The 26,004-nt window shown below is 39.3% G+C and overlaps 1 protein-coding gene across 18 annotated transcripts in view; it reads left to right on the top strand.

Moving 5' to 3' along the window:
- Positions 1-26,004, top strand: part of LOC100991082 (signal-regulatory protein gamma) — a 218,638-nt gene that overhangs the window by 133,285 nt on the left and 59,349 nt on the right. For all 18 annotated transcript variants that reach the window (XM_055104664.2, XM_055104658.1, XM_055104659.1 and 15 more), the window contains one exon: positions 9,466-9,555. In XM_055104664.2, coding sequence (XP_054960639.1) covers positions 9,466-9,555 — 90 coding nt within the window. The remainder of the gene's footprint in view (positions 1-9,465; positions 9,556-26,004) is intronic.

Genomic DNA, 26,004 nt, shown 5'->3' with positions numbered 1-26,004 from the left:
TATAGTATGTTTTGAAGTAAGGAAGTGTGATACCTCTAGCTTTGGTTTTTTTGCTCAGCATTGCTTTGGCTATTTGGGATCTTTCGTGGTTCCATACAAATTTTAGGATTTTTTTTTCTGTCTGTGAAGAATATCATTGGTATTTTGATAGGGATTGCATTGCATCTGTGGATTGTTTTGGGTAGTATGATCATTTTAACAATATCAGTTCTTATAATCCATGAGCACAGGATGTTTTTCCATTATTTTGTGTTCTCTTAAATTTCTTTCATCAGTATTTTGTAGTTTTTATTGTGGAGGTTTTTCACCTCCTTGGTTAACTGTATTCCTAGATATTTTATTTTATTTTTATAGCTATTGAAAATGGGATTGCTTTTTAAATGTGTTCTTCAGCTATTTATTGTTGGTGTATAAAAATACTACTAATTTTAGTGTTGATTTTGCATCCTGCAACTTTACTGAATTTGATTATTAGTTCTAAGAGGTTTTTGGTGGAGTCTTTAGTCTTTTTCTATATATAAGATCATATCATCTGCAAAGAGGGATAATTTGACTTTTTCTTTTCCAATTTGGATCTTTTATTTCTTTCTTCTGCTTGATCATTCTGATTCAGACTTCCACTACTATACTGAATAGGAGCGGTCAAAGTGGGCATCTTTGCCTTGTTCCAGTGCATAAAGGAAGAAAGGCTTTTGCTTTTCCCCATTCAGTAGCTGTGGGTTTGTTATATATGGCCTTTATTATGTTGAGGTATGTTCTTTCAGTGCCTAATTTGTTAAGAGTAAGTTTTATTTTGAAGGGATGTTGAATTTTATCAAATCCTTTTTTCTGCATCTATTGAGATGATCATACGGTTTTTGTCTTTCCTTCTGCTGCTGTGATGTATCACATTTATTGATTTGTGTGTGTTGAACCATCCTTGCATCCCTAGAATAAATGTTATTTGATCATGATGTATTATCTTTTTGATGTGTTGTTGGATTTAGCTTACTAGTATTTTGCTGAGGATTTTTGCATCGATGTTAATCAGGGGTATTGCCTGCAGTTTTCTTTTTTATTATTTCCTTGTCTGGTTTTGGTATCAGGGTATCAGTTAGTATAAATTCCCCTTCAATTTTTTTGAGCAGTTTAAGAAGAATTAGTGTTAGTTTGTTATAAGTTTGGTAGGATTTAGCAGTAAAGCTGTTTGGTCCTGGGCTTTTCTTTGTTGGGAGAGTTTTTTATTACTGGTTCAATCTTGTTACTTGTTATTGGTATGTTCAGATTTTCTGTTCCCTTCTAGTTCAATCTTGGTGTGTTGTATACGTCCAGGCATTTATCTGTTTACTCTTGGTTTTCAATTTGTTAGCATATAATTGTTCATCATAGTCTCTGATGATCCTTGGTATTTCTGTGGTATCAGTTGTAATGTCTCCTTTTTCATTTGAGGATCCAGTCTCATTCCCCTACATGTGGCTTGCCAATTATCCCAGCACAATTTGTTGAATAAGGTGTCCTTGCTCCACTTACATGTTTTTGTTTGCTATGTCAAAGATCAGTTGGCTGTAAGTATTTGGCTTTATTTCTGTGGTCTCTATTCTGTTACATTGGTCTGTGTGTTTATTTTTATACCAGTACCATGACCATTTTATCTCTTTTTATGTTTTTTGACTTAAAGTCTATTTTATCTAATACAAATATAGCTAATCCTACCTGCTTTTGGTTTCTATTTGTGTAAAATATCTTTTTTTATCTCTTCAGTTTCAATCTATGTGTCTTTACAGGTGAAGTGAGTTTCTTGTAAGCAGCATATAATTGTGTTTTGTCTTTTTTATCCATTCAGCCAGTCTATATCTTTTAACTGGATATGTAAAGTGTTTACATTCAAGATTGTAATTGATAGGTGAGGAAGTACTCCTGTCATTTTCTTATTTGTTTTTGATTGACTTGTACATCCTTTGTTTTTTCTTCCTCTCTTATTGGTTACTTTTGTGATTTGGTGGTTTTCTGTAGTGACAACATTATATTTCTTTCTCTTTTTCATTTGTTCATCTGCTCCACCAGTGATGTTTACACTTCTGTGTGTTTTCATGATGGTAGATATTTTCCCTTAACTTCCAAATGTAGAATTCCCTTAAGGAGCTTGGGTCTTGAGAGGTGAGTGGGATCCAGTGTGAATTTTCTCCCTGAAACAATGCAGTCACATGAACTCCAGGCAGCTCCCATACTAGGCTTATGACCTGTAAGGGCCAAGAGGTTCTCCTGTGGCTAGGATTATAGGTGTCCATGGTGAGAATGTGCATCACTGTGAATCTCTTGCTTACCATTTTCCCACAATGGGGAGTTCTTCCTGGCACTGAGCTGATCCCAGCCAGGGCAACTGCTCACTTGCCTTTCTTTCAGTGCCTCAGAGGGTTCCTGTCACTTCCCTGATGAATTCCAGTGTTTCCTCTTACACACTCTATTCAATAAGTGGTTGTCCACTCTCTGTTTTGATCTTTCTTTGTGAAAGAGGTGAGTGTTGGGCATCTCTAGTCAGCCATGATGTCTCCTTGGTAGATGTTATTTATCAAGTTGAGAAAGTTCCTCTATAATATCTAGCTTTCTGAGTTTTTAATCATGACAAGGTGTAGAATTTTGTCAAATGCTTTTTCTAATGACTTGATGCAGTCATCTGATTTTTCTTCTTTAGACTGTTATTGCAGTGAACTATACTGACAGATTTTCAAACATAGAATCAGCCATGCATCTTCATTCTGCTCATTTGGGGTTTATTTTGCTATTTTTTCCTAGGGTTTTTCTTTTTTTTTGAGATGGAGTCTCGCTCTGTCACCTAGGCTGGAGTGCAATGGCATGATCTCAGTTCACTGCAACCTCTGCTTCCTGGATTCAAGTCATTCTCCTGTCTCGGCCTCACGAGTAGCTGGGACTACAGGCACCCACCACCACGTCCAGCTAATTTTTGTATTTTTAGTAGAGATGGGGTTTCACTATGTTGGCCAGGCTGGTCTCAAACTCCTGAGTGCAAATGATCTGCCCACCTCCAAAAGTGCTAAGATTACAGGTCTGAGCCACCATGTCCAGCATTTTTCTAGCTTTTAAAGGTGTGAGCTTCGATTATTGATTTGAGATCGTTTTTCCTAATGTAAGAATTTAGAGATAGAAATTTCCCTCTCAGCATTTCTTTAGCTGTATCTCACATATTCATTTTTGTGCATGTGCATGTATGTGTGTGTGTGTGTGTGTGTCTAGATAACAAGAAATTTGAAAATAAACAGTACACTGCTAAATAACCCAAAGGCTTCTGTGTGGACACATTTTTAAAAATTTCTCTTGGGTATTCTCTAGGGGTGTAATCGTTGGATCATATGGTAATTCTATGTTTAAACACTTGAGGAACTGCCAGATTATTTTCCAAAGCAAGAATACCATTTTAAGTTTCCACTACCATATAAGGGTATCTCATTGTGGTTTTGATTTGTATTTTCCTGGTTATTAATGACATGGAGGATCTTTTCATGTGCTTATCTTTGGAGAAATGTCTACTTAGATACTTTCTCTTTTTGAAAATTGAGTTATTTGTATTTTTATTATTGAGTTGTAAGTGATTATCTATCTATCTATCTATCTATTTATCTATCATCTATCTGTCTATATCTATTTTCTAGATACCAGTTCCTTCTTAGATATATAATTTGGAATATTTTCTCCCATTCCATGAAGTATTTTTTTACTTTATTATCCAAGGTCATGAAGATTTATCCCTACATTTTCTTTTAAGAGATTTACAGTTTTAGCTCTTGCATTTAAATCTTTGATCCACCTTGAGTTAAATTGTTTACATTGTATATGTATGTGGTTATCCAGTTGTCCCAGAATCACATTGAAGAGACTATTCTTTCATCATTGAATGGTCTTAGCATGCTTGTTGAAAATCAGTTGACCACAGATGTGTGGGTTTATTTCTTGACTCTCAATTATATTCCATTGATATATATGTCTATCTTTATCAGTACTAAATTTTCTTGGTTACTATTGCTTCATAGTTAAGTATTTCTTTGGATATACCCAATAATGAGACTGCTGGGTCAAATGCTAATTCAATTTTAAGTTCTTTGAGAAATTGCCAGACTACTTTCCGTAATGGCTGAACTAATTCCCATTAGCAGCATGTAAGTATTCCCTTTTCTCCACAACCTTCCTAGCATCTTGTTTTTTTTAAAACTTTTTAATAGTAGCCATTCTGATTGATGTGAAATGGTATCTCATTGTGGTTTTGATTTGCATTTCTCTAATGTTTAGTGATGATGAGTATTTTTTCATATGCTTGTTGGCTATGTGTATGTCTTATTCTGAAAATTGTCTGTCCATGTCCTTTGCCCACATTTTCATGGAGTTGTTTGTCTTTTGCTTGTTAATTTGTTTAAGTTTTTGTAGAGCCTTGATATTAGGCCTTTGTCAAATGCATAGTGTGCTAATATTTTCTCCCATTCTGTAAGTTGTCTGTTTACTCTCTTGATAGTCTCTTTTGCTGTGCAGAAGCTCTTTAATTAGGTCCCATTAGTCAATTTCTATTTTTGTTGCAGTTGCTTTTGGAGTCTTCATGATGAAATATTTACCAGGCCCTATATCCAGAATGGTATATTCTAGGTTATCTTCCAGGGTTTTTATAGTTTATAGTTTTAGGTTTTACATTTAAGTCTTTAATACATCTTAAGTTGATTTTTGTATATAATGTAAGGAAGAGGTCCAGTTTCAATCTTCTGCATATGGCCTGCCAATTACCCTTACTAGGCAGTTTTTATGTGAGGTTGAGTCAATCTAGTTATTAGATGAAAAGTACCCTAAGTTTGGGTACTGATAATGCTGTGTTTACTTTCAGTGCACCCAGGCTTCTAATTCCTCTGTTGCCTTGTGTTCTGGATGGACTTGTTTGCAGGAGATTTTTCTCAGTGGATGCTTTACCCTCTGCTTTAGGTCTTCCCTTTGCACACCTGTGCCTCAGAGTGGGTCCTTCTTTGTATCTCCCCTTTATCAGTAGTAGACTGCTGTTACTTATTACTCAGGACCTATTAACCTAGTTGGGGCGGGGGGTGTATGCACAGGGAGCTCTGTTGTTATGGTTCAGTCACAGTGTTAGTCACTATGGTCCAGGGTTCCAGAAGTGGAGACTTCTCAGTGGTCCTTCCCTTGGGCATCTCAGTAGATCTCTAATGGTTTAGGCCCAGGACATTTTTCTATCCTTTCCCCAGTGGTACAAAAGGGTTTTCTTTCTGTTCCTTTACCTGAGGAAAAGCAGATTTGCTGTTCTTTCCAGCTGCTTAATGCTTTGTTCCATATGGGAGACAGATGTGAAGGATCTGGGTGGGGCTTCGGGCTTTTTCCTACAGTAGCTGTTGCCCACGTCCCCTAGGTCTGCACCATGAAGGAACCTTTCTCTGAACTCTCATCCTGACCCAACCTTTCTGAGAATCCAGTAAAGTCTGTGGAGAAGAGCCTGCATGTACATGTAAATTTCTTTCATGTCCATGGATCTCTGGGGTTCTATATTCTCATGTTAGCCCACACATACTCACTTTAGCAATTTGGCAAAAAAACTTTGAATTTTTCTTACCAGTTTATTTGGCATCCAGCCTCTGCCCCAGGGAGGCATTTGCACATGGCTCATGTCTTCTTGGAGGCATCTGTTTTTCTTTAGATTTCGGATTAGCCAATTGCCCTGCAACTTCAGCTCTCTGATCAGTTCAAGAAAAGATTTTATTTTGTAGATTATACAACTTTAAATTTTTGTTGTTAGAGTGGAGATGACACTCTTTCTGAATTTTATCATCCTAAGCAGAAGCTGAATTTCCCTGGATATATTTTCCATATAGAACTCATAGGATTTGCTAATCTGTAGAGTGAGAGAGAGAGAGAAGTCAGTGATGTCCCCAAGATTTTGGGCCTAAGAGACTGGAATAACACATTGCCGTCAAGTGTGTTAGAAAAAGCAGCACATGGAGCACCTTTGGATGGGGAGATCAGGCATTTAATTTTGAACATGTTGAGTTTTAGGGCTGTAATTGGAAACCCTATTGTCTCTCATAACATTTCCATTTCTGAGTGTGATGCTTAAAAACCTCTGTTCTTCAAACCTCCACCTTTAGATAAATAGCATATTTTCTAAAGGAAAGGCTCCCTGCACTTCCCACAGGATTGTGAATGAATAATAAGGGTCTCCCCCATCTCAAGAGGGAAGAATAATGAGGACCTTCAGACACGCATGCATGAAGTTGGCACATATTTCTAAGGACAGCAGTCTGGTTTCTTGAATATTTCCTCAAGAAGATAAGTTGCTATGTGAATAATGAAATTTTGTTAGAAGCAAATCTTTCTATTGTCTTTACAAGTTGAGAAGGTCAAGGACAGTTGAGCCCATGGCAAATACCTTCAGGACCCTAGACCACCTAAGCGGAACATAGGAAGAGGCTGCAAAAACAAGTCATGCCTGCATTAGCAACCACCCACCTCCAACCTACATGAGAAGTTGAAGAGTAGAGAGAAGCTGTATTTTAAATGTATTTTAATAAAGCAAATATTAAAACAAGTATTTATAAGTATTTTTCTTTCCATACCAAAAGCCTGCTTTGACAGTAAAGCTTGTTGACACATAGTTCAAACACTTCCATCCTGCCTTTTAAGAAATTTATTCTGCTTTTCAAGGAAGGTATGTTTCTATTTTATCTACAAACCTTGTAGACTGGCCTTATGGTTTATAGCAATATAAAAACACACAAAGTGATGTGTTTTTTAAATGAAATTATGTAACAACACATAATGTATGTATTTTACCACTCTTACAAAGATAACTTACAGTAAATAATGTTAACAATGTTAGTTTTACTTTTAAAATACAGCATTTTAAAATCTCTAAGCTCAACTTGAAGATATCATAAGAACAGTAAATTCGATAAAAATGAGAAATTACATTCCCATTTCTTTAACAATTTGTAAATTCCAATTATCCTGAACATTTAATACCACTTACATAATTTGTTAATCACATTTTCTTAAACATTTGATAAGAGATTTAATATTGTGATCCAACTACCACAAAGGTAGACTTGTGTACTTGACAGATTTTTCTAAACACTTGACAACTCAGGATTCAAACAAAAACACAAAATAGCATATCAAAAGTTAATCACTCAGTGGGAAAACATTTAGACCACAGGCTTTGATTCATTTCTTGAATAATTTTGTTATATCTTCCTCTTTTAGGCTGGCTGCAATGAGCTATAATTGCACTACTGCACTCCACGCTGGGTGACAGAGGAAGACCCTATCTCTGAAAATAAAAGAAGTATATATATATATAAAAGTATCTTCCTCTATTATAATTTAATTCATTAAGCCATTTATTTAGATGGAAACTTGGCCCCCTGACATGTGCTATGAAACAAATAGAAACCTAGAAATTTAGTGCCTATTCAAATATTAAGACAGACACTGGTGTGGTGACTTTTGACTATCGCTTCATTGGGACGTTTTTTCTTTCTGATCAACTTAATGAAAGTATAATTTACTATAATTAAGTGTAGCCATTTTTACTGTAGAGTTCAATGATCTTTGATGAACGTGTACACCCATGTAACCACCACCCCCAATCAAAGTAAAGAACATTTTCTTACCAGAATAAATTTCCTCTCCCTTTGCAGTCATGCTCCCCAGCCCTAGGTCACCACTGATCCACCTTCTGTTACTGGAAGGTTAGTTTTCTTCCCTGATTTAGAATTTCATATGAATTAAATCAGATAGTATATACTCTTGCGTTTAGTTTCTTTACCTTAACATGTTTAGAGATACTTGCTGTTGCATATGTCTGTAGCTTTTTATTTTTATTGCTGAATAGGATTTCATTGTAATATACCACAATTGGTTTATGTATTTGCTGATGAATATTTGTGTTATTTCTAGTGTGGGATCATTATGAATAAAGTTGCTACAAAAACAAAAGTACAGAGAAGCAGGGAAAGGAAAGATCTTTGGAAGGAGTCGTTAAGGGCTATAGCAAGTTTCCTCCCATCCTCAGGGTCAGGAGTGAGGGGGAAGTACCTGAAACCAAGCAAGAGAACTCTCAGACAACACTTCAGAGATCTTGACACTTATGCCAAGGGTTTGGGAGAGCAGAAGGGCTTGTACTAGAAGTGGTAGCTCCAATGGCCTAAGGCAGCAGAGCAAAAAGAGGCAGGGCTGCGCCCAGGGCAGCTGCACTTCCTCCAGTGGTGGGACAATTAATCTGTAGAAGTTCCATCTCATTACACATGACTTTCCTATAAATATTGAGAGTATCCATCAGCCAACACAGTTTTCTATGAAGTCTGGCCATATCCCAGTCATTTCAAGGAGTCTGATCCATGTCATTACAGATATCCCAGTGAAGGGCTAAATAAAGCTTAGTTCATGATTTTTGCAAGTGAGAATGGAATAAAAGCTAATCAGATTCAAGGTTTGGTTATCCTTTGAACTCAACATTATGTTCTTGACAACTGATAAAAGCAAAAGAATTTAGACATACATCTTGCCCAAGCAGAACTAGTTTGGAAGGCTTTCAGGGAAAAGGCTGCTTAGAAGCATGAGACCAGAATGGGGAGAACTTGTGTGTACACTTCTACTCAAGTTTTTCCATTTTCCTTCTCTAACATCTTCTTTTGTCATAATCATTGTTTCTCTTTATAGGCACAGACTCAGAGATTAGTCATTACCTTGGACCTAAACTTTTTTTTTCAAATATACATTTATAGGTTGCTACCATTTTTCAGTGGCCTGAGGAAAACTACTATTTTGAAGTAAAGTAATACCATAGAGTATTTTATGTACCTTCATTGTCTTTTACTGGCTTGATGAAGCCAGTCACGGCCCCCACCCGCTCTCTTTTTTTTTTTCCTTAAGCAGATGAAAGGAAAGGGCAACCTTATTTTTTCTAAAAATCTATCTTCTTCTGACATGTTGGAGGGCTTATGTATTTTGTTTTATTCTCGTTCAAAGCCTTTAGCTTAAGCTATGTCAAGGCTGTCTATAGCAGTTGACTTCTGCTTTCTGCTGGGTCTTCAATTCCTGTTCCTCCTGCCACAAAAGAGCGGTTGCTGATGCTACTTTAGAAAGTGAAGTCATTTGCCTTTTCGGATAGAATGAAGAAAGCCCGGAGGAGGCTGCAGAATCTTTTCACATGGTGAATATAGCAGGAAGAAAGAAAGGGAGGGAGGGAGGGGAAAAGAAGAAAGGGAAGGAAGGAAGAAAGAAAGAAGGAAAGAAAGAAAGGAAGAGAGAAAGAAAGAAAAAGAAAGAAAGAAAAAGAAGAAAAGACAGAAAGAAAAAGAGAAAGAGGGAGGGAAAGAAAGAGAAAAGGAAGGAAGGGAAAAAGAAAGAAGGAAAGAGAGAAGGGAAGGAAAGAGAAAGACAGAGAAAGAAAGAGGAAAGAAAGAAATAGAACTTTCTGTCTTACAGAACTAGATGCTGCTCCTGGAGGCCTGGGTGTGACTGTGACGGAGACTCTGGAGCCACAGGATAGACCAGGGAACTCATTTTTCCTGCCAGGTGAGGTCTGTAAGATTTTGATTTGTCTATAATCTGGAATAGAATTGTGCCTTCAAATAAGTGACTTTTCTAACTTTAGGTTATACATGGTGTGATACTCACTTAAAAATAAGTGCATTTTCCTTCAAATAAACTGTTTCTTATGTACAGCAATTTGTAACTTAACAACAGTGGGGTTCTCCTTGGGTGTCTTGTTTTGCATTCTGTAGGTAAAGAGCTGAATTTAACACTGGTTGCAAGAAAAAAAACTCCCAAGTGCATTTTAATTTCTCTTTCTCAAATTTCTTTTCTTGGATATGTAATATTAAGTGTATACGACACCAATTTAATAAATATCCTATACATTGCCTATATATAAGACCTCTTCTGGGGAATTTGAAAGTTATCAATGTTTTTAAGCAGCATCAGTTCTCATGAATGAAATAGCTTGTGTACAGGATGATGAGCTATTCGTTAAACATAATCATTGTGCAGGAAGTAGTAGGGGTGGTGTTTTGTTCAGAGTTTGTATCAAAATACCCATTCTCCTAGGCTTTATGTTCTCAACAAATGACTACATTTTATAACATAAAATGTGAAGTTGTTTTGTAATTGGAAAAGGGGACAAAGAACATGTACTGCCATTAGGAAATATCCTTTTGTGTTCAGCTTTGTCATACACTTTTTTAGTTCAGTTAATTTAACTGTATAAAATCTTTGTAAATTATGACAACTGTACCTTCTATTTCAAATGGTGGAATGGTGCAGCTTATTTGGATATGGTTAGAAATTAGGCACATGCAACAACCAAGTCCAAGTGCATTTCTAGTTACAGGTTTCTTAATTTAGTAAGAACATTATTTTTACCAATATAAGTAATTTTATCTCTGTGTTGCACTTGTCAACTGATTTCAATATGAATCACAATAATGTCAAATGCTTAAACTACAAGAGTGAATTTCCAAAAGACTTTCGATTTCATGAATTAAATGAAAAACATTAAATCATGATTTTCTATTTGAATCCTCTGATGGCATCATTTAACTGCTGACTTCTCTTAATGGAGCCAACACATTGACAACCATTGCTTCACTTTTCATGTGTGCATAAAAAAACTTGGAGAAAGTAATGAGTATAATTAACTTAGAAGAACAGTCTTTTGATCTAAATGAAGTCATGCTTCATAAAGTAATAGGTAGGCTCACCTTTTGTAGCCCTCATTTTAATCATTATCTTTTAGCACCCTCTTCTTAATGTAGCTATTAACTTTTGAAGTAGATGCTGATGGTTCTTGTGATTGGCAATCTGTGTCTTCTGATTTCCATCTAATCAAGCTTTTTCTAGGCTGCTGGCATGAGACTGCACTTTGCTTTATCATTGAGTGCCCCTCATGCTGTTCTCAAAAAGAAGGGGTTAGTTACACTGTGACCAAGTGCTAAAAAAAGCACTTCGCTCACTACACATGTATCTCACAGCCTATAAGGTGAGAGCACGGCAGAAGCTGCAAGTACAAAGTGGAGGTTTACTAAATCCACCCCAGCTTCAGTTAATGCAACTATTGACAATAATACTTTGTTAAAACAACAACAAAAAGGACAAATACCCAAACAAGCAAAACATGAGGACAACAGGTATAACCCGAGACTGTTCCAGTGAAACCAAGCCATAGGCTTTCCATAACTGATGATAAGGATGCCAGCTCTGTGGATTAACAAGTGGGAGGGACCAAAGGAATCCCAGAGGGAGGAGTTGGCCTTGGAGAGGCAAGAGAAATTCTGCAATACCAGATAAGAAAAAGTGTCAGTAGGTCCACAGCACCTGGAAAAGCCAGAGGTCAGTGACTGACAACATACAGTAAGATTCATTCAACACTTAGCAATTTCCTGTTGTTTGCCAAGCATCAGGTATGACAATTAGTACTATTTATTCAGCATCATTGCATAACAAACACTTTATTTTATTTAATCTCCACAAAAGAGTGTAAGGTAAGTATTGCTACTTCTGGTTTACAGGGGATAAAACTGAGCCCAGGAGGGGCCAACTGACTTGCCCAACTCCTGGCCATTCCCTTCTGTTCTGGGCATTTCTCCTCTGCCTCTCCCCATTTCCCTGCCTACATGAGGAGTAGATGGGAATGGTGACTTCCCATCTTAAAGGTGTTAAAATCTGTGTGACCTTCTCTCCCACAGAGGTTTGATTATCGTTTTCTCCTCCCATCATTTCTCCTCCCTTTCCAAATGACCCCTCCCAAAACACATCCTTGTTTAACTAAACCTATTTCCTCTGCTGGCAAGAGAGAGGAAATGGGTTTTGATTGTGTTGCAAAAACGTCAGGGGTCCACAACACACTTTACATCTGATTCAATTTTATGTTTTATCATTTTATATTACTAGAGAGACTTTGTTTTTACTTTTTTTAATTTAAAAAGAAAAGAGGTTTATTTTGCTCATGACTGATGGCTGGAAAGATCAAGGCTAGGCATCTGCATCTGGTGAGGGCCTCAGGTTGCTTCCACTCAAGGCAGAAGGGGAAGGGGAGCTGGCATGTGCAGAGATCACATGGCAAGAGAGGAAGCAACAGAGAGAACAGGGGAGATGCCATGCTCTTTTGAACCACCAGCTCTTAATCATAAGAAATCACTCACTGTGCCCACCCCCCCACCCTCTGCAGGGAGGGTATTAATCTATTCATGAGGGATCTGCCCTCATGATCCAAACACCTGCCATTAGGCCCTACCTCCAATATTGGGGATTGTATTAGTCTGTTCTCACACTGCTAATAAAGACATATCCAAGACTAGGTAATTTATAAAGGAAAGGAGGTTTAAGGGACTCACAGTTCCACATGAGAGGGGAGGCCTCACAATCATGGCAGAAGGCAAAGGAGGCACAAAATCATGTCTTATATGGCGGCAGGCAAGAGAGCTTGTGCAGGGGAACTCTCATTTATAAACCCATTGGATCTCGTGAGACTTATTCACTACCACAAGAACAGTATGGGGAAACTGGCCCCATGATTCAATTATCTCCACCTGGCCCCACCCTTGACATGTGGGGGCTATTACAATTCAAGATGAGATTTGGGTGGGGACACAGCTAAACCATATCAGGGATCAAATTTCAACATGAGGTTTGTAGTGGACAAACATCCAAACCACAGCAAGTGATCAATTCACCTATCAATAACCAATAAGCATATAAAAAGCTTCTTACTCTCTAGTAAATAAAGATGGCAAATTAAAATAATAAAATGTAATTTTCTATCCATCAAATTGAGAACTTAAAAAGTGATAATTCCTCAAGCTGGAGAAAGTACAAGGAACCAGACTCCCATTATCTGCTGGCGGGAGTGTAAACTGTTGCAACTTTTCCTTCACAGAAATACCTACCTAAGGATGTTTCGATCTGTTGTATTAAGTATCAGATGGCAGGTTCAGAACAGTGCATATGATTTTCTCTCATTTAGAAAATGTACCAGTGGTCTTCTCTGGAGAGTGGGGCTGAGGGTCTAAGTAGAGATGGAAGTTTTTTTTTTTTGAGACGGAATCTCGCTGTTGCCCAGGCTGGAGTGCAGTGGTGTGATTTTGGCTCACTACAACCTTCACCTCCCAGGTTCAAGCAATTCTCCTGCCTCAGCCTCCTGAGTAGCTGGGACTACAGGTGCCTGCCACTGTGCCAGGCTAATTTTTGTATTTTTAGTAGAGACAAGGTTTCACCATGTTGGCCAGGCTGGTCACAAACTCCTGACCTCAGGTGATCCACCCACCTCGGTCCTCCAAAGTGCTGGGATTACAGGCATGAGGCACCACATCTGACCCATTTCATTTTATATAAAGATTCTATATCAGGACATAGACAGCTGCTCAATTAATACCTGTAGAGTACTCCAACTTATGGAGCTATCAACCTTAGTTTACAGTCTTCTGTTAATGGATATGTAAGTTGTTCCCAATCTTGGGCTACTAAAACAACGCTGCAGTGGATGGCCTTGTACATGTACATGCGTCATCCTGCTCAGGTGGAAGACACCCACTGGAAGTGGCATTGCTGGGTCAGAGGGTATGTGTGTTTTAAGATATGTAGCTATTGCTAATGTTTTCTTCTTGATGTTGAAATAATCAACACCCCCCACCACCACCCTGCATCCCTTGAACATAGGTAGGGAAGGTGATTTTACCCTGATTTTGCAGATATTACAAAGACATTGAAATTCCACGATGGTTCATATTGTGCCTAGGCAAGCACCCTTATTAAGGCTCAGGAGTAACTCAGATGTGCTGACTCCTAGTAGAGTGTTCATTCCTCTTTTCCAAGCCATTAACCTAAACGATGCCCTGGATGAGATTGGAAAAAAGTGAGGAGGGGACCAAAGAGTGGCAGCTGTCCCAGATGCTGTGTCTTCATCTGGCATTTTCTCCTTATAACCAGTGCTATGAGAGGGAGACCATTTGCTGCCTCATTTATAGATGAGGACACAGGTTTAGAGAGGGGACCTGACTTGTGAGCAGGTAGAGGAGCCAAGGTTTGACCCCCAGCTGCCTGACACACAGCCCTTGTCTCCGCAACACCCAGCTGTGCTTGCTGAAGTGTAGGGAAATGCTTCAACCTTCTCGTTCTAAACTGTTGTATTGTTCTGTTCTATATCACTAAACATTAAAAAAGAAAAAGAAAAAAAAGGCTTCTTCTTGTATGGGTAGGAGGGGCTGGCTTGACAACCCCCATCAGAAAGATCCTGCAGGCATTATATGTTATGTTGAACCTGTCCTAAAAGATATGTCTTGGCATTTAGGACTCTTCTTACATGTGCCATTTCTCCTTCATCGAGCAGCATCCATGGAGCTGAGTCCAGCCTCCTGCCTTTCAGCAGACCACACTGAAACCACCTTTGCAAAATTATGAGAGACAGTGAAAGAGATCTAACTTAACTGACTCCATCTTGCTTCTAACCTCCAAGCTGTCCTCGTTCATTCCTGGACATAGGCTGAACTAACTTTGGGAGAAACTTAGTTTATAGTTTAAACAAAGATGGTAACAGCCCTTTCCCAAAGCAGACCTTCTTGCCTGGAGACTAGAATGCCTTTGTAGGACTAACATTAGCCACAAGATGAGAAATTATGGTTTAGGAGTCATGCAGCTGGAGGCTACAAGATTCTGACCCTCCCTAAACTGCTCCTAAGATCAGTGCTTGAGATATTTGGCAGACCCTGAACTTGATGGATCAGCCGGCACCACCCAGATCCAAAAACTGGCTCATCTGCTCTTATGGCCACCTGCCCAGGAACTGACTCAGCTCAGGAAGACAGCTTTGACTCCCTATGATTTCATCCCTGACCAATCAGAACTCCTGGCTCACTGGCTTCTCCTTACCCACCAACTTATCCTTAAAAACTCTGCTCCCCGAATGCTCGGAGAGACTGATTTGAGTAATAATAAATCTCTGGTCTCCCACAAAGCCAGAATTGTGTGAATTACTCTTTCAAGCAATTCCCCTGTCTTCATAAATCAACTCTGTCTAGGCAATGGGCAAGGTGAGCCCCTTGGGCCATTACAACGTGCCCACCCACTCATGGCGCCGAAGACTAAGGATGTGGGAATGAGACATTTCCTAGAGTTCTCATGCCCCATGTGAGCAAGAGTTTACATTCTTTTTTGGGCTATTAGGAACCCAAGGTCTTCTGTTTATGGGTACAGAGTAACCATAGGGAGCCCAAGGGGAGAACTACAGAGTAACCAGCCCTGGGCACCCAGAAGGGAGACTTCTCCCTAGAATTGCATTAAGTCAAGAATCTGAAAGGGACAAGGGAGGTGGCAGTCATTGTTGGGGATGTTGAAGTTCTAGTGCTTACTCTTTGATGAACAGGGAAGCTTGGCAAAACACAGGAAATGCCCAAGTCATGCATGGGGGATGAGAAGACAGAGCCTTCATTTCTCTTAGTCTCAGTTTTCTCATCTGTAAAATCATGACAATCTTGGACTCCTTTAGGGGAGTGGAAAGGACTTAAGATTCTCTCTGTAAATCACCTAACACATTGTAGGCACTCTCCCAAATCACGTGTTATTTCAAGGCTGTGTGATCTCAGGCAACCCAGTTCCCTTTGCTGGGCCTGTTTCTTCATATGTAGGGTGTAGATAATTATACCAACCATTCCAGGATGTTAAGAGGATACAGCTAATCTGGGGAGAGAATAGACCAGTAAATGATGGGGTTGTTTTCCCAAGGTTGTGTGATCTTGGTAAAGTCTTGGCTACCCTCGAGTCCTCAGTTTTCCCATTTGTGAAATGGTGATGATCATGGTCACCATTATGGACTCTGTGGGGATTGGAGAGGATGTGCACAGAGTTCTGGATGGTGGTGGTGTTAGGGTTATTACTGAGTGTCAGTAGCACAGTGGTTAGGAGAGCATGGGTTGGAGCCCCATCACCTGTGCCACATCTCAGCTCTGCCATTTCCCAGCTCTGTGATCTGGGACAAGGCACTCCACCATCGTGGGCCTCGGTATCCTTACCAGTCAATTGTAACTCAACTTGGGAATATTTTCTCCAACTCTATGTGTTGTTTGTTTACTCTGCTGATTATTTATTTTGCTGTTCAGAAGCTTTTTAGTTTAATTAGGTCCCATTTATTCATTTTTGTTTTTGTTGCATTTGCTTTTGGGGTCTTAGTCATGAATTCTTTGCTGAGGCTGATGCCTAGAAGAGTTTTTCCAACCTTGTCTTCCAGAATTTTTATAGTTCTAGGTTTATATTTAAGTCGTTGATTCATCTTGAATTGATTTTTGTATGAAGTGAGAGATGAGAATCCAGTTTCATTCTTCTACATGTAGCTTGCCAGTTTTTCCCGGCACCACTTATTAAATAGGGTGTCCATTCCCCAACTTATATTTTTGCATGTTTTGTTGAAGATCAATTGGCTGCACGTATTGGGTTCTATTTCTTTGTTCTTTATTCTGTTCCATTGGTCTATGTGCCTACTTTTATACTAGTACCATGCTATTTTGGTAACTATAGCCTTGTAGTATAATTTGAAGTCTGGTAATGTGATGCCTTCAGGTCTGTTCTTTTTGCTTAGTATTGCTTTGGCTATGCAGGCTCTTTTTTTTTTTGTTCCATATGAATTTTAGGATTGTTTTTTCTAATTCTGTGAAAAATGCTCCTAGCGTTTTTATGGGAATTGCATTGAATTTGTAGATTGCTTTGGGCATTATGCTCATTTCCTTAATATTGATTCTTCCAATCCATGAGCATGGGATGTGTTTCCATTTGTTTGTGTCACCTATGATATCTTTTAGCAGTGTTTTGGAGTTCTTGTTGTAGAGATTTTTCACTTTCTTGGTTAAGTATATTCCTATGTATTTTATTTATTTTACAACTGTTGTTTGTTTTCCTAGGTATTTTATTTTGCAGTTGTTTGGGACTGAGTTCTTCATTTGATTCTCAGTTTGGTGGTTGTTGGTGTACAGCAGTGTTGCTGAGTTGTGTACGTTGATTTTGTAACCTGAGACTTTATCGAATTCATTTATCAAATCTAGGAGTCTTTTGGAGGAGTCTTTAGGATTTTCTAGGTATATAATCATATCATCTGCAAAGAGCAATAGTTTGACTTCCTCTTTTCCCATTTGAATGCTCTTTATTTCTTTCTCTTGCCTAATTTCTGTGGCTCCAGAACTATGTTGAATAGAAGTAGTGAAAGTGGGCATCCCTGTCTTGTTCTTGTTCTTGGGGGAATACTTTCAACATTTTCCCATTCAGTAGGATATTGGCATAGGTTTTTCATCTATGGCTTTTATTTTTTTTTGAGGTAGGACTCTTCTATGCCTAGTTTTTTGAGAGGAGAGTTTTTACCATAAAGGAATGCTGGATTTTGTTGAATGCTTTTTCTGCATATATAGAGATGATCATATGGCTTTTGTTTTTAATTCTGTTTATGTGATGTATCACATTTATTGACTTGTGTATGTTAAACCATCCCTGCATCCCTGGGTTGAAGTCCACTTGATCATGATGAACTATCTTTTTGTTGTGCTGTTGAATTTGGTTAGCTAGTATTTTGTTAAGGATTTTTGCATCTATGTTCATCAGGGAAATTGGTCTGTAGTTTTCTTTTTTTGTTATGTCCTTTTCTGGTTTTGATAATAGGGTGATACTGGCTTCATAGAATGATTTAGGGAGGATTCCTTCTTTCTCTATCTTTTGAAATTGTTTCAGCAGGATTGATATCAATTCTTCTTTGAATGTCTGATAGAATTCAGTTGTGAATCCATCTGGTCCTGGACCTTTTTTTTTGTTTGCCATTTTTTTGATTATTGATTCAATCTCACTACTTGTTATTGGTCTGTTCAGAGTTTCTATTTCTTCTGGATTTAATATAGGAGGGTTGTATGTTTCCAGGAATTCATCCATTTCCTCTAGATTTTCTAGTTTATGTGCATAAAGGTGTTCATAGTAGTCTCAAATGATCTTTTGTATTTCTGTGGTGTCAGTAGTAATGGCTCCAGTTTCATTTCTAATTGGGCTTATTTGCATCTTTTCTCTTCTTGGTTAGTCCAGCTAATGGTCTATCTATTTTGTTTAGTTTTTCAAAGAACCAGCTTCTTGTTTTATTGATCTTTTGCATTTTGTTGTTGTTGTTTGAATTTCATTTAGTTCTGCTCTGAGCTTTGTTATTTCTTTCCTTCTTCTAGCTTTGGGTTTAGTTTGGTCTTGTTTCTTTAGTTCCTTGAAGCATGATAGTAGGTTGTCAATTTGTGCTCTGTCAGACTTTTTGATGTAGGCATTTAGTGCTGTAAACTTTCCTTTTAACACTGCTTTTGCTGTTTCCCAGAGGTTTCAATAACTTGTGTCATTATTATCATTCAATTCAAATAATTTTTTAATTTCCGTCTTGATTTCATTATTAACCGAGTTATCATTCAGGAGTGGATTATTTAATTTCTATGTATTTGTGTAGTTTGGAGGGCTTCTTTTGGAGTTAATTTCTAGTTTTATTCCACTGTAGTCTGAGATGATACTTGATATGATTTTGATTTTTAAAAATTTATTGAGACTTGTTTTGTGACCTAGCATATGGTCTATTTTGTGCTGATGAGAAGAATGTATATTCTGCAGTTTGGGGGTAGAATGTTCTGTAAATATCTGTTAAGTCCATTCGTTCTAGGTTGTAATTTAAGTCCATTATTTCTCTGTTGACTTTCTGTCTTGATGATCTGCCCAGTGCTGTCAGTGGTATATTAAAGTCTTCTACTATTACTGTGTTGCTGTCTGTCTCATTTCTTAGATCTATTAGTAGTGGTTTTATGAATCTGGGAGATCTAGTGTTAGGTGCTTATAAATTTAGGATTGTAATATCTTCTTGTTGGATTGATCCTTTTATAATTATATAGTGACCATCTTTGTCCTTTTATACTGTTGTTGCTTTGAAGTCTGTTTTGTCTGATATAAGAAAAGCTACTCCTGCTTGCTTTTGGCTTCCATTTGTGTGGAATATCTTTTTCCACCATGTTACCTTGAGTTTATATGAATCCCTCTATGTTAGGTGAGTCTCATGAAGACAGTAGATATTTGGATTGTGATTTTTTATCCATTTTGCCATTCTGTATCTTTTAAGTGGAGCACTTAGGCCATTTACATTCAACATTAATATTGAGAAGTGAGGTACTGTTCTCTTCATCATGTTAAATGTTACCTAGATAATTTTTTTTCATTGTGTTATTGTTTTGTAGGCCCTGTGAGTTTTAGGCTTCCAAGAGATTCTATTTTGGTGCATATTGGGTTTTTGTTTCAAGGTTTAGAACACCTTTTAGCATTTATTGTAGTGCTGGTATGGTAGTAACAAATTCCCTGAACATTTGTTTGTCTGAAAATTACTTTATTTCTTCTTTATTTATTAAACTTAGTTTTGCAGGGTACAAAATTCTTGGCTGAAAATTGTTCTGTTTAAGGAGATTGAAGAGAGGACCCCAATCCCTTCTAGCTTGTAAGGTGTCTGCTGAGAAGTCTGCTGTTAGTTTGATAGGTTTTCCTTTGTAGGTTTCCTGATACTTTTGTCTTACTGCTCTTAGAATTCTTTCCTTCATGTTGGCTTTAGATAGCCTGATGACTATATGCCTTGGTGAAGATGTTTTTGCAATGAATTTCCCAGAAGTTCTTTGAGCTTCTTGGATTTGGATATCTAGATCTCTAGCCAGGCCAGGGATATTTTCCTCAATTATTCCCTCAAATATCTTTTCCAGACTTGTTATTTTCTTTTCTCCCTAGGAACATCAATTATTCTTAGATTTGGCCATTTTACATAATCCTGTATTTCTTGGAGACTTTGTTCATTTCTTTTGACCCTTTTTAAAAAAATTTTTGCCTAATAGAATTAATTCAAAAGCCTTGTCTCCAAGCTCTGAAATTCTTTCTTCTACTTGTTTTAGTGTATTATTAAAAGTTTCTACTGCATTTTGTAATTCCCTAAGTGTGTCTTTCATTTCCAGAAATTCAAATTGGTTTTTCTTGATGATATCTATCTGTCTAGAAAATTTTTCATTCATATCCTAAACTTAGAAAAATTTTTTATGATGGTTTTCACCTTTCTCTGATATCTCCTTGAGTAGCTTAATAAGCCCTTATCTGGTATTTTCAAGTATTTCATCTTGGTTTGCATCCATTGCTGTAGAGCTAGTGTGATCCTTTGGGGGTGTTATAGAACCATATTTTGTCATATTACCAGAGTTTATATTCTGGTTCCTTCTTATTTGGGTAGGCTATTTCTTCTAACTATTCTTGAATTTATGTTTGATTTGACTAAGTTTGTTGTTTGTTTTAATTTCTTTTTCCCCTTAAGGATGAGACTTTAATACTTATAGTTAGTTACAGCCTAATTTGGTTCTTGGTGCTTCCAGGGATGAAGACTGTAAGAGTTCCCTGGTTATAAAGTCTTTGTATAATGGCTTTCCCACATGCTAGTTGTAGTAGGGGCCAATAGGGGAGGTGTCCCTGGGTAGGGACTAGTTGTGGCTACAGCAGATGGGCAAATGCGATACCCAATGGTGGGCAGAGGTCCCAGTTTTGACAGAGGTTCTTGGAGGAGCTCTCAGTGAGTTGCACTGAGGTCTTATCAGAAGGAAGGGTTGAAGCCACCTTAGCTCCCCTGCCAGGTTCAGCAGGAAATTTATTCACCTCTCAGAAACACTCCAGTCCTAGTACTCCAGCATTCAGATCAGACAGGCACCTCTTCATGGGTAGGAATGTTGATGTTCAAGTAGAGAGGAATTGTGACTCTGTCTCTTGTGCAAGCCGGCACCTGGAGGATGCTCCTCCTGTGGGGATGCCATCACCCTGACGTGTTCCAGAAAGGGCGTCTATAGTTTAACCCACACTTAACTCCCATGGGAGAAGCCCTAACCGTGCCTGTGGTGGTGGACAAGGGAGAAAAGATATTTCCTTATCCAAAGCCCTTCATGGGCACCAAGGCTGTCTGACTGTTGGGCTAGAGCTGAAGATTTTCCCTGCTGAGGCCAGCACTACAATCGTGCCTCTGTTAACTTCCCACCAGTGGAAATATCTGATGCTCAAGTCCTGTTGTCTGGATTCCTTTGTCTCACAGGATGTTCCCTTGATGTGGTGCACTCCCCCTTCTCCTAAGAGTGGGGATCCCTGGGAGCCAGGCTACTCTAAGTGTTATTGTTCCTCTGGGTCTAGCCATCCAGTGAAGTTGCCACACTCCAGGCTCATGTTGGGGAGTGTCTGCAAGGGATCTGGTGATACAACCTGTCCTCAAGTCTCCCAGCAGTGGGTAGCAGCACTAGCTCTAATGGTGGTAGCAGGTGAGTGATGTAGACTCTGTGAGATTCCTTGTTTATTGATAGCCTTAGTGTACTCACTTTCTTGAATACCAGTTAGAGTGGAATGATCTAATCATATGGACAGGCTCAGGACCTCCTGGTTAGCCAGAGTGGTGCAGGCAGTAGTGATAACTGAGATTTTACAGCTGTCTTCTCCTTCTTGGGTGCAGTGCTATTCCACCAGGAGATGCTATCATGGACTGTGTTGGTTGGCTTCCAGCCAGGAGGTGACGCTTGCAAAAGAGCACCAGCCGCTGTAGTAGCAGTAGGATTTTTGCTTGCCTTATGTTGCCCAGTGCGGGTACTCTGGTTTCTCAGGCAATGAGGAGAGGCATATAGTTCTCAAGATTTTCTGTCCTTTATGTGAAGCTACCAGGGCAAGTGGCAGAGCAAAGCCAGATGGGAGCTGGGTCAGGCGGGTTTGCGCTCTGAGTCTTTGCTGGCAGGGTACACAGCAGCCCCTGTGGGTGTTGGGGGGATGGGAGCAGGTCTCAGGTCACTGGGTTGACCTTCCGGAGGGGAGTATTGCTGCCTGTGCTGCACAGAAGGCTTCGCACATGGAATGGTGAGTAGCAGGCAGCGGTAAGCCCCCACACAGTTCCCACGTACTTGGCGAGGCAGATCCACTCCCACAGTGTTACACTGGCAGCAGTGAGCTAAGTTCCAGTTAGCCTGCACTCAGAACTCCAGTTGCCCATGTGAAAATAACAGCCGCTTTCAGACCACGCCTCTCCCCATCCACTGCAAAGCCTGGTGCCTGGCTCCTGCACTTGCGGTTGCAGCCCACTTTTCACTCTCCCCTGCCCTGGTCCTGGCCAAGGGAGTTCATCCCCACCCAAGGTTCTATTGTGAAACCCCCTTGGGGGCTTCCTTCAACCTGAGACCAACTGCTTGAACTTTTCGGCTGTCCTCCGCAGAGTCCCCAGTGTGGAACAGTAGGGAATGGCTTCCATCGGTCTACACGAGGATCTGGAAGTGCATTCACGGGTCTTCCCGCCGTTGCTCCTACTTTTATATTCCACAGGCCTCCCCAAGTCGGTTCCTGCGCCGGCTGGAGTTAGAGCCTTCCCCCATTGCCTGGACTTTCAGGGTCCCTGGTGGGGGTGTCTATCCCCAAGGCAGTCTCTCCCTTCCTCTCACTCTGGGGACTCGCAGCCCTTGCCTGACTCACAGTGTAGGCGGCAGCCTCCTGCTTCCTTCAAAAGATCTGTCGATTCCTTCGGTTTTCCTATTCAGTTTCTGTGTCGCTTCTTGGAAATAAGTTCTCAGTGTGACTCTCTACACACTATTTTTTCCTTCCAAGTGGGAGAAGTATGCTAGCAATGCCTCTAATCTGCCATCTTGAAAAGCTTTTGTGGTATATCTTTTGCTATTCCTATATTTGTACCTATTTATATTACTTTGTTTGGGTGTGTCTCTTTGTGCTGGATGCTTGGAGATTTCCCTGACATGATCACCCAGCTCACCAACTTACTACTTACTTATATATCTCAGCTACTAAACCTATTAATTTAAAAAATTCAGCACTAATTATGTTTTCATTTCCAGTCTGTGTTTTGGTATTTTCCTTAGATGCCTGTTGTTATTTCATGCCTGCCTATTCTTGTTTCATAAATACCTGATGTTTTATGGATTTACTTCGGTTTTCTTTATAAGGTTATTGAATATACTAATTTTAAAGACCTTTTCACATTGACTTTTTTAAATGTTTTCTCTGTGGAGAAGTTCTCTTTATTGCTGTTTTTGCTTTTAGTTATTGTTGTTCTTGGATTGGTTAGCTATCTCTCATGGCGCTGCTGTTCTCCAAATCTTTGGAGATTCCTGCATGCACTGCTATCTTTCCAGGAATAACGCCCCAAGTGATTAGGGGTTGTCAGGGTCTCATGAAGCATGGCACCTGCCCCAACCTCCCTGTGGTGGCTGCTTCTAATTGAGGCTATGGCTTCTTCTCTGCTTTCTTCCTGAAAGATGTCTCTCTGGTACGGTTTGGCCGTGTCCCCACCCAAATCTCATCTTGTGTTGTAGTTTCCATAATCCCTCCATGTTATGGGAGGGACCTGGTGAGAGGTAATTGAATCGTGGAGGCCGTTACCCCATGCTGTTCTCATGACAGTGAGCGAGTTCTCATGAGATCTGATGGTTTTATAAGGGGCTTTTCTCCCTTTGCTCAGCACTTCTTGCACCACCATGTGAAGAGCGATGTGTTTGCTTCCCCTTCCACCATGACTGTAAGTTTCCTGAGGCCTCCCCAGCCCTGCAGAACTGTGAGTCAATTAAACCTCTTTCCTTTATAAATTACCCAGTCTCAAGTTTGTCCTTATAGCAGTATGAGAACAGACTAACAGACTCTCCCTCCCGATGAGAACTGTCATAGAGCAAACATTAAAAGTGAAGGCTGTGGAGTGTGACAGTCTATGTTCTAATTCTGAAAGCTGGGTGATCTTGAGCAAATTCATTACTCTCTATCTGCCTCAGGTGTCCTCACCTGTAAAAGGAGGTTAATGGTAGCACTTACCTCATGGGGTTGGAGTAATGATTTAATGAGATCTGACATACCATGTTTGATGCAGTATCTGGAGCATAACACATCTTCAATAAATGATGCGGCCACTATTCCTTCATGTTATGTGGAGACTCATTTCTTGTTCATAAGTGTAATTAGACATTGATTGATATAATTATATACTTTTTCATTTTCATTTCTGTGAGTGTGGAATCACAGAGAGGGGAAGATTTCACCATGTGCATATCTGCCACATTGAAACATTTGAATGAAAATATGATAAATTTTACAATTTTATTTGACAATTTCTCATGACAGATGAAGAATCTAAAACCCAGCATGCAACAGAAATGTTTTTGGACAGGCCTTTGTTAGTCATAGATGATGGAAGAGAAACCATTTCTCCCAATAAAGTGGTTTTTCTAAAGTACAGCTGTGGCAGGGAAGCAGTGAATGCTTCTTCTACACAAAAAAATTATTGCCACAGTTTTTTGGCTATAATTAAGTAGAAGTCTAGCATTTTGTATAGCTTATATTATTCTACCGTATCTCTACAAGGTGCACGTTATAACCTCCATTTACGTACAGTCAAACTAAGGCTCAGAGAAGTAAAGTGTCTTGTTGAAAGCCACACAGTTGGAAATTATAAGTGGAGGGATTAATGTATGGATTGACAGGGAGCAGGATGAAGAAAATCCCAGAGGGAGCCATAATATCAGAATGGCAGGGGTAGTCCAAGGGCTTCATGTAAGCTGGGTCCCAGGAGGACCAGGGAGTTAGATAGGAGGAAGTCCCTGCAACTTGCCAGACAGTAAGGATCCATTCAAAAGCAATACCTGAGTTCCCTCTGTTTACATGGCACCATGAGTATCAATAATGCTCGACTGTGTTTCAGGCATGGTATAGTTATAACATCTCTTTTAGTCTCCACCATAACATCTGCAGGGAAAGCCTTGTTATCCACATTTAGGAGATATTATCCTAAACTTATTATCCACAGTTTAGCGAAACTGAGCCTAGGAGGGCCCAGTAGCTTGCCCAACTCCTTAGCACACCGTCTTGGTTGGGGCATTTATTCTTCCTCCCTCCTCAGGTTTTATCTGAATACAGTAGTGAATGAAATAGGTGTTCTGTTTACAGAACAAAAGGTACTGAAATTGATGTGATGGCCCCAGGAACCTGTCCACCATATTCTCCTCCCATCATAACCCTGTCCCATCTCTGGAATCCATAATCCCCACCTACCTCCTAAAGCAGATCCTTATTACTCATGGTGTAGAATCCTTCTAATATGCTGTTAAATTCAGTTTGTTAGTATTTGGTTGAGAATTTTTGCATCAACAAATTATAAGACCAACAGTCCACAAAATGGTGTGCAGCTGCACCTGACGGAAATTTTAATTTTGCTTTTCAGTGGAAGTTTAGGTTCCAATGGGCCCCATTTCAGATGAGCAGAGCCTTGCATGTGGGACAATCTATGGTTCATGATTGCAACAGGAGAGTATTGTTCCTAGATCTGGACTCCAGGATAGGAGATCCCAGTAGGTAACCAGGCATTTGTTGTTTTAATGGGATATAGCACAAGGGTGAGAGGGGCATTGTTTTTGCATCAAAGGCCCTGGGGAGATGTATGGCCATCATGAATGGTCTAGAAACTCCAAAAAGCATGAAAGAAATTGCTAAAGTCTCCACAGAGAAGAGGTATTTTTGTTTCTTTGTTTATAGGCACTAACAGGGGTGCCTATTGATTATAATTTGTAAATAAACTTTGTAAAAGAAGAATATGTTGCCACTGGTGCCTCAAAACAACTTAGAGATGCTGGATAATGTGATGTTAATATGCACATCACATGAATCTCCTTTGAAGAGGTTGTTATCAATGTTATGTCATCCCGTGCTCTTGAAGAAATGTAGATGTCATTATTGATATTTAAACAGGATCCTCACTTCAGGATAGAGACTCTTGGCAGAACTCCAAAAGGTAACATGAAGCTGCACATAGCACAGCAAAAGAAAGCCATCAGTGTAAAAAGCCTTCTCAAGTTGTGGAGCCATCAGAGTAGCAAATTAGTAAGCCATGAATAGTTAAAGAGCATCTCCTAGGAAATTTCCACCCCAGTTTAGAATGATCCCATTCTCATT

Source organism: Pan paniscus, chromosome 21 (assembly GCF_029289425.2).
Source record: "Pan paniscus chromosome 21, NHGRI_mPanPan1-v2.0_pri, whole genome shotgun sequence".
In the NCBI taxonomy this organism is placed as follows: Eukaryota; Metazoa; Chordata; class Mammalia; order Primates; family Hominidae; genus Pan; species Pan paniscus.
The sequence above is the reverse complement of the archived record's forward strand: the minus strand, read 5'-3'. Positions and strand labels throughout refer to the sequence as shown.